The sequence below is a fragment of the Geotrypetes seraphini genome, chromosome 7 (assembly GCF_902459505.1).
Source record: "Geotrypetes seraphini chromosome 7, aGeoSer1.1, whole genome shotgun sequence".
Taxonomy (NCBI): domain Eukaryota; kingdom Metazoa; phylum Chordata; class Amphibia; order Gymnophiona; family Dermophiidae; genus Geotrypetes; species Geotrypetes seraphini.
The window spans coordinates 70,519,311-70,539,553 of NC_047090.1; the positions used below are offsets into that span (position 1 = coordinate 70,519,311).

Below are 20,243 nucleotides of genomic sequence, written 5' to 3' on the forward strand. Positions count from 1 at the left end.
TATCGTAGGGGGGGTACAGTATGGCATTTTTTTATGGGCACAACATCTGTGTCCATACAAAAAGAAATGAAAAAAATCTCACAGGTTACTGCTAGACCTATCGGCTTTTCTAGATCGGTCCTACTGACCCGATTCTTGCATGGAAGTTTAGGGCATTGATCAGATGCCTGGTTTTAATATTAAAGACCTCATTTGCATGCCAGAATCAGACAATGTAGGACCTCACGGAAAACCATGCGGTGAGCCTGTTTAGAGCATCGGGGCAGCAAATAACGATTGGTCGCTAAACCAGTCAAAACGGTTTAGCGACGATCATTAGACAATCGGAGGCTTTAGTGCTTCTAGCCCTAAGGCTGTTGTGTGAATAAATTGCAGAATATCACTGAGTTATGTAGCTAGCACTTGCATACTTAACTTTACTGTAATAGTACTTGTATTCACCACCTTGGGTAACTCTCTTCATAAAGGTAGTTAATAAATCCCAATAAATAAAATATTCTACAACTTACACAATTGGCATCTAACTTAAATGGTCCTGTTATAGAATGAGGGCATGAGTCTGGGACGGAAAACATGGTAATTCAGAATTTATCATTGCATATTGAAAGGTTCATTATTTTTTTCCTGAAACTGAAGTACAATTATTCAGTCTTACTATACTAAAGTTTGTGAAAACATTTTCAAAAACAAATTCTGTTCAGCACTAAGGGCCTGATTCTATAAATTACATTACATTACATTACATTACATTAGTGATTTATATTCCGCTTGTGCCTTGCGGTTCTAAGCGGATTACAATTTATAAGACTTGACACCTAGATCAGCGGCGCTTAGCCGATTTCAGCACGGAACTTAAAATGTTTTAAATTGGTGTGATAATTAAAAACACCATTAAAATCCAATTAAAAAATGATTAATTTAAGTTCTGCGCTGAAATCTGCAAGGTACCTACCACGAAAAGTAGGCATGATTAGGGGCGGAGTTTGGGCATGGAAAACATTAGGTGCTGGTATTTTAAGCCAGGATAACCCTGGCCTAATATACCAATGTTAACTCAATTTAGGCGTCGATAGGTGCAATTCTACAAATGGCGCTTAAATTTGATTGACATGCGGTAGGCACCATTTTCCTAGGCGCCTAACAATTTAGGTGTTATTTATAGAATCAGAGCCTAATAGTATGGCAGGCCTTCCCCAAAATACTGAAAACTGCCTTAACCATTAACACAAAATTTTTGGAGTTTCCACACATTAATTGACAAGTTTCCCTGAAAATAAGACACTGTCTTATATTAATTTGGGGCCGAAAAAACACACTAGGTCTTATTTTCAGGGTAGGTCTTCTTTTTTTCATGTACAATTATCATCTCTCCTTTCCTCCACCCCAATTCTTCCTCTTTCCTTTCTCCCCTCCTCCCCCCCATGTGCAGCATCTTTCCTCCCCTCTCACCCATCCCCTTGTGCCTTCCCTCCCTCTCATCCTCCCATCCCATCCCTTGTGCAGCAGAACCCTTGCACGACTACAATCCCTCCTTTCCTCGCATCCCCCTATGCAGCAACTTTCTATCCCCCCAATCACAGCCAAATCCCCGCTGACCCTCCCATTAGAACTCCGCCGACCGCAAGACCGATATACCTTGCATATGGCAGCGTCGGCAAAAATCTAATTAGGCAGCTTCACGGCCTTTTCTTCTCCCTCCGGGCGTTCCATGTGCTGCGTTGCTGATGACATCATCAGTGATGTGGCAGAGGAATGCCCGGGTAGGAGAAGAGAAGGCCGCGAAGCAGCCTAATTAGATTTTTGCCGACGCTGCCATTTGCAAGGTATATCAGTGTCGCAGTTGGCGGCATTCTAATGGGAGAGAGAGATGGAAGTGTCAGCAGGGATTTGGCTGCGCGGCGGCGGGGGGGGGCACGGCAGGAAGCGCTGCTGCTGGCAACTAGGGCTTATTTTTGGGGTATGTCTTATTTTGGGGGAAACTTAGTAGCTATTGTCACAAGGTAATTGCAAAATCTTAGCACACCTTTTTAAATAGGAACCTCAGCATTGGGAATTAAATCTTCACTTTGATTATCTAAGGAATTAATATTTTAAAGGACTTAACCATACAGTGGGAGCCTCTATACAGATGAGTCCTCCTCTATCTATACATTTTCAGTGGAATAGCCCCAGGATGAATCAAGGGTAGAGCCAGGACAATTTAGCCAGTGATACAGATAGATAGCAGTGATATTTAGCTGCTATCCACATAGAAAAATGGTTTTTGTTTGACTTGCAAAAAGCAAACATCGGCTATGATCAGCATTTATGTTCAGTACCATTGCTTATGCAAATCATAGCTTTGAATATATATGGAATATTTAAATTCCACTACTGGTATTTTAAACAGATATTCACCACAGTATTTAAATATCGTCCCATAAAAACTCACAAGTGTATTTATTTTGTTATTCCTATTCTTATGAATTTATATATATATATATATATATATATATATATATATTTATTTATTATATATATATAAAGTGGGGAATAATAAAGTTGGCACAGGGGATATGTCAGGCAAGCCCCTCCCCCCTGTATCTAGAGAACATTCTGGAGGAGGTGTTACACAAGTAAGACAGAACTCATGCCTTCTGTGTCAAAGTTTATATTTTCATTACAAGATATGCTTTAGTCACATTTAATGGAAATAAATATTAGTTATTATAAGCAGGAATACATTAAAAAGCACTGAATCATATTTCAGCAATTCTTATACATTTAGAAGCAGCCTGTATGTTTTCAGTTTCAAAATTATGGGAGTGCCTAAACTGGACATACCGTTCTGACTTCAAGCCATCTGTTTGCAGCAGACAAAAACAAGTAGGCAATATTGTTAGTGTCTGTCAGTTCCAACATGCGTTGCTGAAACCTGGCTTCATGCCTGAAGACAAATAACAAATGTTATAATTCACAGATTAGGAAAACAGGAATGACAAATTCACGATGTTATATTTGATTTAGGTATTTTAAAGTTTAAAGATTAGATACAAGAAATAAAATTAATCAAAGCTTATAAGTGACAGTTTTTTTAAGTATCCTGCTGTGGACAGCATAACTCTCAAAAGTAGTCAATTTAATAATATTTTTTTTAAAAAAGGTACCAGCTGTAAAATGTTTCTAATATTCTCTTCAGGGCCTATTCACTTAGGCCCGGATTCTGCAAATGGCGCCTAAATCATCCGGCACCTAGAAAAATGGTGCCAACCATGTGTCAATCACACTTACGTGCCATTTACAAAATCGCGTCTAGTGGTGTCTACATAAAAACATAAGCACCAGAAATGCAGGTCAGGGTTTTAATGGCCTACTTTTCAAGGCCCTAAGTTTTTGAAGAATTGCGCTTAGCAGCGCCTAAGTCACATTCCGCCCATAAAAATGCCCACTTAGGTGTTGGGCACCACTAAGTACCATGCGATAGGTGCCTACCTTATTTAGAATTGGGTAGACGCCTATCGCCCAATTCATTTTTTTTTTATTTTTTTTTTTCAATTATTGAAGCTATTAAGGGGATTTTATCTTTTAACCCTCCCTTCTACAAAACCACAAAAGCATTTTTTAGCACAGGCCGGCACGCTGAATGTTCTGTGCTGCTCCCGAAGCTCATATGAACTCTATAAGAGCATTGGAAGAAGCGCAGAACATTCAGCGCACCGGCCTGTGCTAAAACCCGCTTTTGCGGTTTTTTTAAATGAGGGGGGGGGGAGTTAGGTGCCTAACTGTAGGCACCCTTTAGAGAATCTAGCCCTAAATACATCTACATTGCAGGTACCACTCTGTGCAGTTGTCAATCAACTGCTAGGCGCAGCTCATAGAATCGTGCCCAGCAACGCCTGAGTTAACCATTTCTATTCTCTGCCCTTTACCATGCCTACTTTTCAGATAGGCATCATTAGGCTTCGAGGGCACCTGGACAGGCATTGCTAGGCTCCATTCTGAGTTCCGTGAGGAACTCTTAATTAAATTTTTTTTTTTTTTTTCAATTTACTTCAATGGTGTGATCAATTACCAAGCCATTTAAGATAAGAGAATTCAGGATGCACATGGTCCCATTTAATAAAGCTCACTAAGAAGCTAGCATTGATGTTAGTGTGTAGTACCCCCCTAGCATGGACTTAAACTAATGGCTACCACACACTAAAAGAAACAAAAAACAATGTGGAGAAATTATGTTCCTGAGAACATAAGAGATGCCACTGCTGGGTCAGACCAGTGGTCCATCATGCCCAGCAGTCCGCTTACGCGGCGGCCCTTTTGGACTTTATTAATATTAAAACTTGGCAAATCACATAAAAACCTCTAGGACGCAGTCCGCTGAAAAGCTTTGGACCCTTGACCCAACCAGTCAGAATAGTAAAAATCCTGCACTAGCTGCTTAGATTAGGTAGAGGTGGGATCCAGATAGATGATGGGAGCAGAAAGGGTGTGGCCACAGGACATTAGCACTTGCTACATGCAGTGTTGTTAAGTAAATAATCCCCACCCCCCAGCCGAGACGGCATCAGCTCTGATGTTCATAGGAATTCTATGAGCGTTGGCTCTGTTACCGCCAGGGCTGGCGCTAAAAACAGTGCTATGGTTTTGTAAAAGGAGGGGTAAGTAAATGTAATTAATTACTGAATTTAAGTAAAAAAGGTTTTTTTTAACTTTTACTTTTAAAGAAGTATAGGATAACATTTGTTACTTTTATTGATGTAATAATTTCACCAATTTTTACTACTTGTACCTAGTTACATCTGATGCTTGCAATTAAAAGTAAAACATATAAGCGGAAGAGAGAAGTAAATGACAGTTCCTCAGTAAACAAAATGAAACAGCAAAACTGAGAACAGGAGTTTGCTATTGCAAACCTCCTCATGCAAAGAAATAATCATCTCGTTTTAAATTTTGCTGTTCAGAGAATATAGCCTATAAGAAAAGTGGCGTTATCTGTGTTTGAACTAGTTACTGATGTTCAGCCAAACAGAACAGTGATGAGTTGGTTCACTTTAAAGCAAGAGCTAAAGCTGAAACTGGTATCAATTCTCGGTGAACAGACATTGTAGTTGAATTACTTTTACTTTTTACTCAAAAAGTATTATATTAGGAAATAACTTTTTTACTTTTACTTAAACTTTTTAATGAGTTCTTCACTGTATTTTTATTTAAGTATTAAAATACAGGCAGTCCCCGTTTTATGAACATCCGATTTACGTCAGGCTCGTACTTACGAACGGGGGTCCTGTTCTACCTTCAGTGTCTCATTGCACCTCTCTCCCTCCATCTGAGTCCCAATGCGCCCCTCTCTCTCCCTGTATTACTATTTAAAAAAGGCTTACCAAAGACCTTCAGTCACGTTCCGCACTGGACAGAATGCCAGGAAATCAAAATAGTATACATATTAAGTTTTATTACATATATACAATATTTCTAGCCATAATCATTGATTAAGTACAGAGTTTGAATTAATACATTACCGGTTATTACATCATTATTCTGTCACTTTCCATACGATCAGGAGGCTTACTCACAAAATATCATCACACAGCTTGTCAGTAGTGGAAATGTCCTCTCTCTTACAGGTAACTTTTCTTTCTGGGAAGGCAATATTTATACATATCCCCTCCTTGTAACTGAATGCCTGAATGCCGGGAGGATGTTTACCAATCAATATACTCCTAGCCTGCCTCGTGAGCTAATTTCCCATCCCAATGTCGGGAGGATGTTTACCAATCAGTATGTGTTTGCCTCATGAGCTAATTTCCCATCCCCTTCCTAGTGGAGGATGTTTACCAATCAGTATGTGTTTGCCTCATGAGCTAATTTCCCATCCCCTTCCTAGTGGAGGATGTGCTAACTGAATGCTTGTGGATTGAATTAACTGAATGCTTGTGGAATGTTATGTGTTAGCCTGCCTGAGCTGACAATGACCTGCTCAATAGGTGCTGAAAAGTCCTTGCTCGTTCTCATAATACTTGTGTTTCCCTGTAACAGCTATCATGGATCCTAGGCAGTGTCACTCAATATTAATAATTCTTTCATACCATACGTTTCACATACGTGTCACATTCGGTCCTTATTGAGTGATACTGCCATAGGATACCATCGTGGTCCGAGTTGGTTTACAGCATAGTCCATAAACCACATAACAATTCCACAAGGACAGAACAAGTACTATTATGGTTAGTATAATTACTAATCTGGTGCTCTATTATGCTTTTGTTCAAATTCCTTATGGACTGATTTATCCTACGGGATCCTAATATTAACTTTCCCAACTTTAAATCCCAATTTGGAACGGAAAAGTTGTTCTCCCAGAATACATTTGTTCTAAATCCTATATCAGGTGTTCAAACATAAGTTTGATTCTGCCAAAAAAATGTTGACATATTGTGTAAGCATCCTGCAAAGGGTACTATCATTTTTGGTATTATTGGCTCATTAGTCACCACACATATTACGCGTGGTGTTATTTCAATAATATAGTCCATTCACACACATCATATATTATTGATTGTAATTTACAAATTCGCCCTTGCAATGTGGAGTCACAAAATGTATTCATATCAATCATTTGTCCGTTAAATTTAGGTGCTCAGAAAAATTGTTTCTGAGGTTCCCCCAGTATGAGGAGTAACACTACATATTTACACATATCATTACATTGTACTTCTGGTGCTTGAAATTGTTTATTAAACACGGTCCTCCATATCTACTCATTTCTAGTGTGTTCATTGCTTTTAATCTCTGTAATCCATGTATGGTCTCTTGTTGTCACATTTGCAATGATACATCTGGAGTTAGCGCTGCAAGTGAAGTTATCTTGCTTCCGATTCATTGAAGAATGCTTCCATCTCCATGACGTAACGACCCCTTCTTTAATTGTAATACATCGCCCGGGGGCAGCGCCTCTTACCCCATACCATATTCCAAGGATTCCAAGGCACTCTGCAAGTTTCAGAAAACATTATTACTCTCTCAAATAACATTTCTCCTGAGGGACATATTCCCATTTTTCCACTCCCGGTTTCATTACAAGGAGAGCCTTATCTTTCCCGATTGCAATCACCTCCGCTGGTTCCGGAGGTCCTTTAGGATTGCTAATCCAGATTTTGGCTATGGACAGTTTCCCAATCGTCAAATTGGGGATTACATTATCCCTCCACTGCCCATATTTGTCATCTGTAGTTAGTTTTTTAAGGGCCTCTTTCAAAAGTCCATTCATCTTCAATTAATCCCGCTGCCTGGGGATAATAGGGCATGTGATATACCCATTCAATATTATTTTCCTTAGCATATTCTTTTATCTGCCCTCCCATAAAATGTGATCCATTATCAGTTTGTATTTGTAAGGGCATACCATAATACTGAATAATCATGTCTAAAGTCCTTAGAGTGCTCCATTGTGACGCAGAAGCACAAGGGAATGCTAATAATAATCTACAGCAGTACACATATATTTACATTTATGACTTTCGGGTAACGGTCCTATGAAACCCATTTGCCAAATCTGGGCTGGCAAATCGCCCCCGTGCCCCATTACCTTATGTGGTACTTCCCGTTCTTGATATGTTGACACACCGGACATTTTCCGATCACATGTTTGATCACATCTATCGTCAAAGGAATCTCTCATTCCTGAGCCCACCTGTAAGTAGCTTTTTCTCCAAGATGTCCACTTTTCTGATGTGTCCAAATGGCTGTACCTTCCAACCATTCTTCCACCTTAGGAATTTAATTAGTAGTTGTTACAGAAATGGTAGCTGCGGCATCTGCTTGGGAATTAAACAATCGTTCCATTGAATCAACAGGCATATGTGCATCTACATGAAATACTGACACTATTGTCTCCTGTACAATTTTTTCTATGTCTTGCCACAATTCTTTACCCCACAGTTAACCAATTATGGGACTTCCACCCCATTAACCATGTAGCAAGACCATTAGCGACCGACCAGGAGTCAGTAAAAAGATATTCCACTCCCCATTTCACTGGGGATTCATGAGCATATACTGGCTTTATGATTTCCAGCTCTCCGTTAGGAATATTAGCTATTTTTTTTCGTGCAAAGTAGCTACCCCATGCTCACCTATTTTAGCTCTTTGAGAAATGTACCATTTCCATTTAATAATATTTTATTCCTGAGCATATCCTACTCTATTTGACTTGGGATCAGACATTATCCATTGCATAATTGGAATTTGTGGTCGCAATAGTACTGTATGACCTAAGGTAATCTGTTTCGGTCTCAGCCAACGCCCAATAACATGCTAAAAGTTGTTTTTCGAAGGGAATATATTTTTCACCTGCTTCCGGGAATTTCCTGTTCCAGAATCCTAAGGGTACCCGTTTCCCACTTTGTTTTTGCCATACATATAATTCCACTTCCCCCTCTCTCATGGGCCACAAATCTACAGCTGTCTGTATGGCTTGTTTAGCATTTCCAAAAGCAACCTGCTGTTCTTCTCCCCACATAAACTCATATTTTTTACTAGTTATATTCTTTGGAGTGGGAAAATCTAATATTTTTCGTTTTGCTTTCTCTGTGATTTCCCTAATATCCTCTATTCCACTGAATTCCTAAAAATTTTACCGACGTTGCCGGTCCTTGTATTTTTGTTGGATTTATTTCCCTTCCCTTCTTTTTCATATGGTCAATTAATAAATCCAACTTCGTTGTTCCCTGTATCAATATGTCGTCAACATAATGAGAAATTTGTATAGAGGTGAATTTCTGAAATTCATCTAAATGTTCCGCTACTATTTGAGGACAAATGGTAGGACTATGTAACCATCCCTGTGGTAGCCTAGTAAAAGTAGATTGGGCACGTTCAAACAAACCTGAAACCTACTTACAGGAATATACATTAACATTTTATAACATTTCCAATATTCTTTTATCGTTCTTAAAAACTTATTTCGGACTGCTGAAAAGTCCGCGGCCAGCCTTCAGACAGTGACTAGTCAGCCTGCTTGTTACTACAACCAAAGGCACATCCTTCCTTAACACGTCTCACAAAGCTTTCTTCCACATTCTTGTACGTTCGTTCTACAGACTATCTCCCTGCTTTTAACCATCTCTTAAAGAAACAAGGAAAAGAAAAAAAAAAATTCAGGCTACATCAGGCAAACAGCTTCTAAATTACCTCCATTGTTCTTAACAGCATAGATCTACCCTACAGAAACTCTTTCAAACTTAAATAAACTTTCTTTGTTTCCTGAACAGCAAAACAACTTTCAATTAACTTCAAGTAGCTTATATCGGCTAATCGGAACTCCAATAGCATAAGGCTTGGTAAGTTTTATCCATAAACCCTTTGGTTCCTTGCTTACATTATTAATTTCATTACAAATTCCTACATTTAAATCCATAATTTGTTAATATTTAAGCATATTTTAAATATCGATCCCTGTTTTTGCAACATTCGTAGAATTGCAGACAGACCCCATGCTGTCTCTCTCCTTTTTTTTTTTTTTCTTTCCTCCCACTTCCCCCTCCCCTCTGCCTGGGGAAACAAAGTAGAAACTCAAAAAAGCCCGCCGTCAAGCTCACATGATAGCATCGAAGGAGGAAAAAGGTGGGGGTGAAAATCCCTCCCTTTGCAGTTCGCTCTTTCAAACAAAGGAACTTTTACTCCAACATCTTATATTTTGTGGCAGCAAGGCATTTTTTCTAAACTACATCACCTGATTTATCGGGGCATTTTTCTAAAGCTTGTACAAGATCAAGTGGTTCTGCCCTTCCCAGAACCCAGAGCAACTACATCACCCGATTTATCGGGGCATTTTTATTTCTCTAAACTACATCACCCGATTTATCGGGGCATTTTTCTAAAGCTTGTACAAGATCAAGTGGTTCTGCCCTTCCCAGAACCCAGAACAACTACATCACCTGATTTATCGGGGCAACTACATCACCCAATTTATAGGGGCATTTTTCTAAAGCTTGTACAAGATCAATTGGTTCTGCACTTCCCAGAACCTTTTCCCATGACTCTGCTAATCCATGATTATTGGCTAGTTCTTGTGCTATTAAATTATACGGTGCCTCGGTCCAGCTGGGCACCTCTATAGGTTCTTTTGAGGATTTCTCTCTCTTCCTGAACATTCCTGTATCACAAGAGCGCTCAGGTTTTCTTTAGAGAAATCCTGCCGACTACGCCAATTAATGTATTACTATTTAAAAAAGGCTTACCAAAGACCTTCAGTCACGTTCCGCACTGGACAGAATGCCAGGAAATCAAAATAGTATACATATTAAGTTTTATTACATATATACAATATTTCTAGCCATAATCATTGATTAAGTACAGAGTTTGAATTAATACATTACCGGTTATTACATCATTATTCTGTCACTTTCCATACGATCAGGAGGCTTACTCACAAAATATCATCACACAGCTTGTCAGTAGTGGAAATGTCCTCTCTCTTACAGGTAACTTTTCTTTCTGGGAAGGCAATATTTATACATATCCCCTCCTTGTAACTGAATGCCTGAATGCCGGGAGGATGTTTACCAATCAATATACTCCTAGCCTGCCTCGTGAGCTAATTTCCCATCCAATGTCGGGAGGATGTTTACCAATCAGTATGTGTTTGCCTCATGAGCTAATTTCCCATCCCCTTCCTAGTGGAGGATGTTTACCAATCAGTATGTGTTTGCCTCATGAGCTAATTTCCCATCCCCTTCCTAGTGGAGGATGTGCTAACTGAATGCTTGTGGATTGAGTTAACTGAATGCTTGTGGAATGTTATGTGTTAGCCTGCCTGAGCTGACAATGACCTGCTCAATAGGTGCTGAAAAGTCCTTGCTCGTTCTCATAATACTTGTGTTTCCCTGTAACAGCTATCATGGATCCTAGGCAGTGTCACTCAATATTAATAATTCTTTCATACCATACGTTTCACATACGTGTCACACTCCCTCCCTCCATTCTGTGCCTCAAGTACGTGCCCTCTAGTGGGTGTTTACCTTCTAGCAGGCTCCCACCTCCTTCCTGCCGCAGTCATTTCTTTGCACAAAGCTGTGGGCGGAGGCTCCTACACGCATCCCGCGGCTGAGCCAGAAGCCTTCCCTCTGACATTATGAACACTCAACAGCCTATGTTTAAGGCTGAATCCCAGATTGCTAGAGGTTTTTAGTGCAAACCAGTGCAGTAAATGCATCAGAGCACTTATCCCGTCGGCCCATGCTAAAAACCTCTAGCGCATTTTGATAAAAGGGGGAGTATATGATTATGTATATATTTTTTCTGATCCAACAAGAATTTCAGATTTTGTAGAATAGAAATATTTTAAGTAAAATAATAGTTGAGAAATATTGTATAGGGCGAAAGTTCTTTTTGTGCATTCCCATCTGACAACAAATAGGAGTCTGTTGTAGGGGAAAACACCTTCCAGGGTTTCAAGACTAAGCTGGGACATACGCAGGTGAGGCTGAACTCATTTAGAGCACTGGTCTTTGACCTGGGAACCGTCGCGTGAGCGGACTACTGGGCAGGATGGACCACTGGTCTGACCCAGCAGCGGCAATTCTTATGTTCTTATGGAATCAGTTCAGAGGGCTGCTACAAAATTGGTTAGTGGTCTTTGTCATAAAGTATATAGCAGTGGTTCCCAAACCTGTCCTGGGGGAACCCCCCAGCCAGTCAGGTTTTCAAGATATCCCTAATGAATATGCATGAGAGAGATTTGCATACCTGTCACTTCCATTATATGCAAATCTCTCTCATGCATATTCATTAGGGATATCTTTTTTGTGGTTTTTTTTTTTTCCATGAAAATTTTTATTGATTTTAGAAAACCTGACTGGCTGGGGGTCCCCCAGGACAGGTTTGGGAACCACTGGTATATAGGGACAGACTTAGAGACCTCAATATGTACACTCTGAAAGAAAGGGGATATGATAGAGACGTTTAAATATTTCCATGGCATAAATGTACAGAAGGTGAGCCTTTTTTCAAATGAAGGAAAACTCCAGCATGAGAGGGCATAGAATGAAGTTAAGAGGTGATAGATTTTAGAAGTAATCCATGGAAATACTTTTTTACAGAAAGGGTGGTAGATTACTTGGAATAGTCTCCCTGTAGAGGTGGTGGAGGCAAAAACGAGTCTGAATTCAAATAAAAGCGTGGGACAGACATGGGGATCTCTTAGATACAAGACAGTGAATGCTGTGGTTAGGAAGACTGGAATAGGCCATTTGGCTTTTATCTGCCATCATGTTTCTGTTTCTACAAATGGAAAGAAAACTCACAGACAATCTGTGAGCCAGCAAATCATGGTTAGATTGAAGCCATGGATATTTACACCTGCCTTGGAAGCAGGTATATATGCCACACACAAAGTATTAGACTCACTCACCATATTTTATAAGCATATGTGTAAATCATAACTCTGCCCCTGAACCTGACTACAAATGGTCATATAAAAGTATGTGCCTTATTGGCTTCATGGGTACTTTTATGTGTGTAATCCCATGAGGTAATTTTTAAAGATCCTGTTTATAAAGACCTCAATGCATAAAAAAATCCTTCATAAAATCATCCAACTAGTAACTTTAAAACCAGTTGCTGGAGATGTTGTGCGTTTGCCAGCCACCTGTAAATATATAACTCGTTATGAATAGCGGTACACAACACTTTGAAAAAATCAGTCCAAACACCACAACAGATTGTACAGATATATGGGCAGTTTGAAAATTGTCTATTGTTCAAATATATTTTGTCTGGAGAGGCAGATTTTACCTACCTAAATGCTCTGATGGTGGTAAAGTCCTTCTGCTGTTTCTGAAAAATGGCAAAGCAAAGGCAATTGCGTACTGTCATCAAGTTCTTGAAGATCCCTATCATCACAAAGAAACCAAATATATCACTGGGAAAATGAAAAAGGTGAGGCACATGGAAGAAATATAATGCAGATAATTTAAGAAAAAAAAATATACAGTGGAACAATCTATTTACAGATTCTTTGGCCTTTTTATTGATGTACAGTTAAGTTTTTGCACTTTTCATACTACTAAGTGCAAAAACTAGCGCAGGATAAGTGAAAAGACTAAATGTAAAATTTGGAAAACAATCCAAAATTTTTTTTTAATAAAAACCCGCCCCCACCCAGTTTTCTTCCTTTCAAAATCCCCCACCAACAGTCACACCATGGCACCTCCCTCTTCTTGTTTCAAGTTTAATATGGGCTTGCTACTCTGCACAATGGTTGATGCCTTCTTAGCAACTTGCACTCTAATAGGGAAAGTGTGTTGCGTGCACGTTACACAAACATGAAAGTGAGGGGTGAAGGGTGAACTACAATTTCTGATAGAATAGGAAAGGAGGGCAGAACATAAATAAAAGGAGCATACTATGTCCTGGAGGTCGGTCCTTGCTTGAAGTTTAGGTAGGTAATAATTTATGGGTATGCATCTCTGAATAAGAAGGATTTTAGTTCCGACTGGAATTTTTCAAAGGATGTCCGATTCTTAAGTGGGCTAGGCAATGCGTTACAGAGGTGAGGTCCTTGGACAGAAAAAAATAATGCCGCGGATGTGGTCATGTATCAGTTCTCGGTAGGAAGGGATGACAAGCTGACTCTGGTTACTAGACCAAAGGGATCGAGAAGGTATGAACGGTGTGAGTAAGTGCATGAGATAGGCAGGTTCACCAGAATTCCACGTATGCCAGTAAAACTATATTGTAAGTAATCCAGTGACTGATAGATAACCAATGTATAGGGGTAATGTGGTCACAATTTTTTGCATTTTTAATTAATCGGATAGCTGTGTTCTGAAGTAATTGTAATTGACAGAGATGATCTGATGACTGATAGGTAACCAATGTGCTTCTTTCAGTAAAAGGGTAATGTGGTCAATTGTTTTGGCATTTTTAATTAATTGAATAGCTGGTCCTTTTGTCTAAGGTCCTACATAAAGGGAATTATAATAATCAAGCTGTTGAATAATTAGTGAGTGTATTAGTATATCTAATGCTGAGGGGGAAAGCAAGGAACAAATTGATCGTATCAGTCGTAATTTGAAGGAGGAACATTTAATTACATCAAGGATAATTGCACACTGAAGTTAAACTGCTGATCACGTATAAATGCCCCAATACGAACACTAGCGGATGATGCAATGGCAATGTTCTGTTGGAGAATTGGTGTTGGCAGGCTAACCTGGCTTTGATTGAAGAAGAGAATATATTTGGATTTGTCTGGGTTTAGCTTTAATTTATGTTGGGTTAGCCATGTAGTGATGTGAATCAAACTATTATTATTTATTGTAGCAATATATCATATATATCAATTGCATACAGTATCTGAATGACATCTGCATATGTCTTCTGATCCCCCAACAGCCTCATAATCCCCAACATCTTCCAAACCGTCCGACAGCCATATACCCCCAACATCTCCTCCAATTCTAATCTCCCTTTTGACAGTTTACATATCCTGCCCCTGTCTGATCCCTCTCACTATTCACAAACCCCACCCCCCAAATACTAACCACCCTCCCAGAACCTACCTGGGGGTCTCCAGTGGCCTATGGCAGGAGCAGTCCCCCTTAGCTCCTGCCTGGAACTGCACTGGGATTTTAAAATATTACCAAAGGCTCCTAGCAGTAGTCTCACGGTGCTACATCTAAGGGGCATCGGGGCATCCTTCCTTAAAAAGAAGGTGGGATTTGTGGATTGGGAGGAAGATTGCAAAAGGCGAGAGTATGTCAGAGTTGGGGGTATCGGGAAAGGGGCAGATGTCAGGGGAATGTGTACACCGCCATGGCAGTTCTTCCTACAGCAGCTGTGCTATCAGACTGCCGATAGCACAGCTGCACTTAACCCCACTTTGTGATGCCCCCTTGCTATTAGGATGAACTGCAGTGTAAAATGTCCAAATTCTGCCTTTTGAAAATTGCGATACAGATGTTTTTGGCAGATGGATCTATTTTGGGTCATTGTGAGACATCCATATGCTTCAAAAATGAGTGTCACAGGCACTGTTTAAAATATTAATTTTTGAATGCACAGGCTAAATATATCCAATGCATTAGAAAATTTCAAATAAAGTACCAAGTACATGATGGCATAACTAAAGGTGATGTGAAAGAGCCCAATAAATCTTATTAGGAGGCTTATTTTTAAAAATGGAAATTGGACCCCAGTGATGCAAGAAGAGGATAGCATAGGTTTTGGTTAGTTAGGTTTAAACTTTTGCTAAGCCATGGTAAAGTTTTCTTCTGTGTCCCGGAGCGCTAAATGCTCCGACGCACACAGAATTCCCATGAGTGTCAGAGCAGCGTCGGAGTATTTATAGCTCCGGACCATGGTAGAAACCTCTACCGCAGCTTAGTAAAACAGTGCCTAAGGCAGCAAAAAGAAAATCTGCAATGAAGATGGCCACAGCGGCAAAGAAGGAAGCTTGGGAGGGATTCGATTAGACCATTGGATGACAAAGGTGTAAAAGAGATGCTTAGGGAAAATAAGAAACAAATTTAAACCAGCTCGGTATTTATAAAAAATCTAAAGACTCACTATTCAAACTCAACGCAAAACAGTCTTATAGATACAAACGTATAAGTAGAAATTCATAGATAGAATCTTATAGATCACAGCGGTACCTTCTGCATGAATCCAAACTTTTAAGACATACAGAGTAGCGGCGCCCAAATCGTCATCGGTCCCAAATAAATATTATAAATATCTTATAACATTAGTTAGATTTTTTAAATTAATGAAATACTCATCTTCATCTACGCGGGTGAGGCATGCACTCCAACATAGAACTATGTTTCGCCCGTAAGGGCTCTTTCAAGGAATTCTCCCCCTTAGAACAGCTAAACGGTATGAACGCGGGAGGAAGCACGAGTCTATTGCTCTAAGGGGAAATTCCTTGAAAAAGCCCTTACGGGCGGAAACATAGTTCTATGTCAGAGTGCCTGCCCCCACCCAAAGATGAGTATTTCATTAATTTAGAAAATCTAACTAATGTTATAAGATATTTATAATATTTATTTGGGACCGATGATGATATGGGCGCCGCTACTCTGTATGTCTTAAAGTTTGGATTCATACAGAAGGTACCGCTGAGTTCTATAAGATTCTATCTATGAATTTCTACTTATAAGTTTGTATCTATAAGACTCTGTTTGCGTTAGGGAAGATAAGGCCATAATGCAAAAACATGACTAGCAAACCTGATTTCATTTTTGTCATTCTACTTCACATTATGTTATCTACTCTTTGCGGTCAAGAATTTTCTATAGCACTCCTTTATGATTCTTTTATTTTAAGCCCATGTTTAGTGAGAGGCACACAAGGTGAAAAAGGTACCGGTAATCTAAAAATATCACAAATGCAAACCCAAAGAAGGAAGAGTTAGTTCTTGTATCTATATAGCATGTAGCAAGTTACAGTGCAGGCAGATCATTTTTTTTTTCTGTTTTTCCATCAGCAGATATGCATGGTATTTCACTAAGTAAATACTTTTAAGTACTTGCGATATTCTGTTTTAAGAGCTGAATGTGTTGTATTATTTCTCCATTACTCCTCCAAATTTAGCTAAATATATCTACAAAATGTTTCAGAATGACCTAAAATCTAATTTTAGCTGCATCTGCTAGTTATTAACAAGGACCAGCTGCAACTCACTTGGGCATGTTCAGAGAAAGGGGACTGTCCCGTCCTTCATTAGAACATATAGTGACAAAGCCCACTACAGAAACTGAGTGGAATTATTACTGTATATGGCTGCATCTTTACTACTACTACCAAACATAGAATATTAAGTGGAACCAGCAATGTTGTCATTTTTTTAAAATAAAACTTTATTTTCTATGCCAGCACTCACTTAATAATAATAATAATAATAACTTTATTCTTCTTTATACCGCCACAATCTTGCGACTTCTAGGCAGTTTACATTCAAGAGAGCTGGACATTCAGGCGAGTTTACAATATGCAATAGTCAGAGGAAATACAGAGTACAGAAATTTTAAGAAAGCGAAAAGATAAAATATATAGTTTGCTATGAAATTTCTGAGCGGACCTGTTTGGAAAGGTCACAAATTACAAACATACAGCGAAAGTTACAATATACAGTTTGTTAAGAATTTTCAGAGGGGACCTGTTAGGAAAAGGTCACGAATTACATTACATTACATTACATTAGGGATTTCTTATTCCGCCTGTGCCTTGCTGGTTCTAGGCGGATTACAATATAGAAGATATCTCGGGCAATTCCAGTAGAATTTACATTACAGGATAAGATTAAGTTACAGGAACAGTAAAGAATTATGATATTTCAATTTCACAGAAGATAATACATATCACAGAAGATAATACAATTCTCCCTCTCGGCAAGAGGGAGAATTAGAAGGGTATGAGCATGCGCAGATGCATGCTCAAAGCCAGCAGGGACAAGGAAGAAGATCTTCAAGCGGCACCGGGCACTTGTGGGCTGCCGTGCCGGTGCCAAAGGGGGGGTGAGATAAAGTTGGTCGGGCGGGGGGTTCCTGTTCCTCGTGGGGGGGGTGCCGATTCGAGCGGGGGGGGGGGGCCTTTTGCGAGCGGGGGGGGGAGCGGTTCTCGTGCCGGTGCCAGATGGGGGGGGGGTGAATTAAAGTTGGTCGGGCGGGGGGTGCCTGTTCTCACGGGGGGGTGCCGGGTCACGCGGGGGGTACTTTTGCGAGCGGGGGGGGGGGGGGGGTGGGAACGTATCAAAGCGAGTTTCCATTATTTCCTATGGGGAAACTCGCTTGATAAACGAGCATTTTGGATTACGAGCATGCTCCTGGAACGGATTATGCTCGTAATCCAAGATATCACTGTAGTATCAACATTCCATGCTACCAATCCCAAGGCAGGCGGTGGCTTTCCCCACGTCTATCTCACTAGTAGACTATGGTCTTTTCATTCAGGAATTTGCCCAAACCATTTTTATACCTTGATACACTAATCACTGTTACAACATCATCTGGCAATAAATTCCAGAGCTTAACTATTAATTGAATGAAAAGTATTTCCTCCTATTTGTTGTAAGGTATTTCCATGTAACTTTTTTTTTTTTTAATTCTTTATTCATTTTCACCCCCCCTTCCCATCCTTTCCTAACATATGATCAAATATCTTATAGAATATGTAATAATAAAAATAACCCCTCCCTTCCCCCTCACTACTAAACTTGTAAATTTAAGGGAAACAAACTCATCTAATCAGTACAATGTTAATGGCTCCCACACATCCTGAAATTTCCTAAAACAACCCCGCTGTATTGCAATAAATCTCTCCATTTTATAAACATGGCATAAAGAATTCCACCAAAAATTATAATTTAATCTACTCCAATCTTTCCAATTATACGTAATTTGTTGAATGGCAACCCCAGTCATTATGAGTAATAATTTATTCTTTGTAGAAATCTGACTTTTTGCTCTCATTGCCATACCAAATAGCACAGTGTCATATGATAATGCCATTGGGTTATCTAATAAACAATTACCGTATTTTCATGTAGATAACGCGCACCCGTGTAAAACGCGCACACGAGTATAGCACGCGAAAAACACAAATTTATGTACAGAAATTTTTATATACCGCGCACACCCGTATACCGCGCATGCTGCCCCGACTCTCCTTTCGCCCGCCCTGACTCTCCTCTGGCCACCCCGACTCTCCTTATCGCCCGCCCCCGACTCTCCTCTCCCCCTTGAAGTCCTGTCCCCCACCCTGAAAGCCTGATGCCTCCCCCACGTCCGATTCACCCCCCCTGCAGGACCGCTTGCACCCCACCCCGAAGGACCCGCTCGCACGCACCGGCACCCCAAAGGACCGTTCGCACACACTCCCACCCGCACCCGCACCCTGAAGTGACCGCTCGCACATGGTCGGGTTGGGCCCATGTGCCTCAGGCCCCACCCCCAGGTGGGACCTAAGGCTCCCGGGCCTATTCTGATTGGCCCAGGCGCCTTAGTCCCCCACCAGAGTAGGCGGAGCTTTGGGACGGATGGGCCAATCCGGCCTCATTCCGTCGTTGGCTGCCTGCCGGACAGGGCGAGTTTGACTCCCATCTGTCGGCCAACTACAACAAAGGTACGGGGAAGGGGGTGGTGGGGGTGTCGTGGGGGTCAGCCAGGGGGGTCGCGGGTCGGCTGGGGGGGCGGTCGGAGGTTCTTGGGGGGGTGGTCGTTTGGGGGGAGGGGGGGTTTGCGTCGAGGGCAGGAGGGCCTGGGATCCCTCCTGCCCGTAATATAGTGCGGTGGTGGGGGTAGGGGGTCGCCGTGGCCAGGAGGGTTTGGGCTCCCTCCTGGCCCCGAACAACTAGCGGGGGGAGGGTCGCCAGGGCCAGGAAGACCTTGGGGCTCCCTCCTGGCCCGATATTGTCGGGGAGTTGGGGAGTCGGCGGGGCAAGAGGGCTTGGGCTCCCTTTTGCCCCGATCGTGTCGGGGAGTCGGGGGGCAAGAGGGCTTGAGCTCCCTCTTGCCCCGATCATGTCGGGGTGTGCCGCGGTTGGCTGGGGCAAGAGGGCTTGAGCTCCCTCTTGCCCTCGATCTGTGGTCTGGGGGTGCCGCAGTTGGCTGGGGCAAGAGGGCTTGAGCTCCCTCTTGCCCCAAATCGTGTCGGGTATCGGGACTGCCAAGAGGAAGCAGCAGGACACCCGGTAGGAGCTTCTACATGATGGGGGGGGTCGGGAGGCTGTGGGGGTGCGAGCGGTCCTTCAGGGTGGGGGTGCGGGTGTGGGTGGGAGTGCGTGCGAGCGGTCCTTCGGGGTGGGGGTGCGGGTGCATGCGAGCGGTCCTTCAGGGTGGGGGTGCGAGCGGTCCTGCAGGGGGGGTGAATCGGACGTCGGGGGAGGGAACTATGTAAAAAAAATTTTGTACAACGTGCTCACGCGTATAACGTGCAAGGGTATGCGTGGTACGTAAAAACCACGTATAACGCGCGCATTATATGCGAGAAAATACGGTAATTTGGTCCCAAATTGATTTCCTGAAATTCATAATAAATGGACAATAGAATAATAAATGATCTAAAGTCCCTGCTTCGAGATGACAGTGCCAACATTTATTAGACTTAGAGCTATCCAATTTTTCTAACCGAACAGGGGTCCATAACGCTCTATGTAACAGAAAAAAACAAGTTTGTCTCATAGATGCTGACACTGTACATCTCATCCTCCAAGACCAAATTCGTGGCCATTGAGATACAGTAATTTGATGCTTAATCTCAATGCT

The 20,243-nt window shown here is 41.3% G+C and overlaps 1 protein-coding gene across 1 annotated transcript in view; it reads right to left on the bottom strand.

The window, feature by feature from the left end:
- Positions 1 to 20,243, bottom strand: part of ABCC9 (ATP binding cassette subfamily C member 9) — a 343,621-nt gene that overhangs the window by 49,283 nt on the left and 274,095 nt on the right. Inside the window, 3 exon segments of the mRNA XM_033952235.1 lie at positions 2,824 to 2,926; positions 12,776 to 12,795; positions 12,797 to 12,869. Coding sequence (XP_033808126.1) covers positions 2,824 to 2,926; positions 12,776 to 12,795; positions 12,797 to 12,869 — 196 coding nt within the window.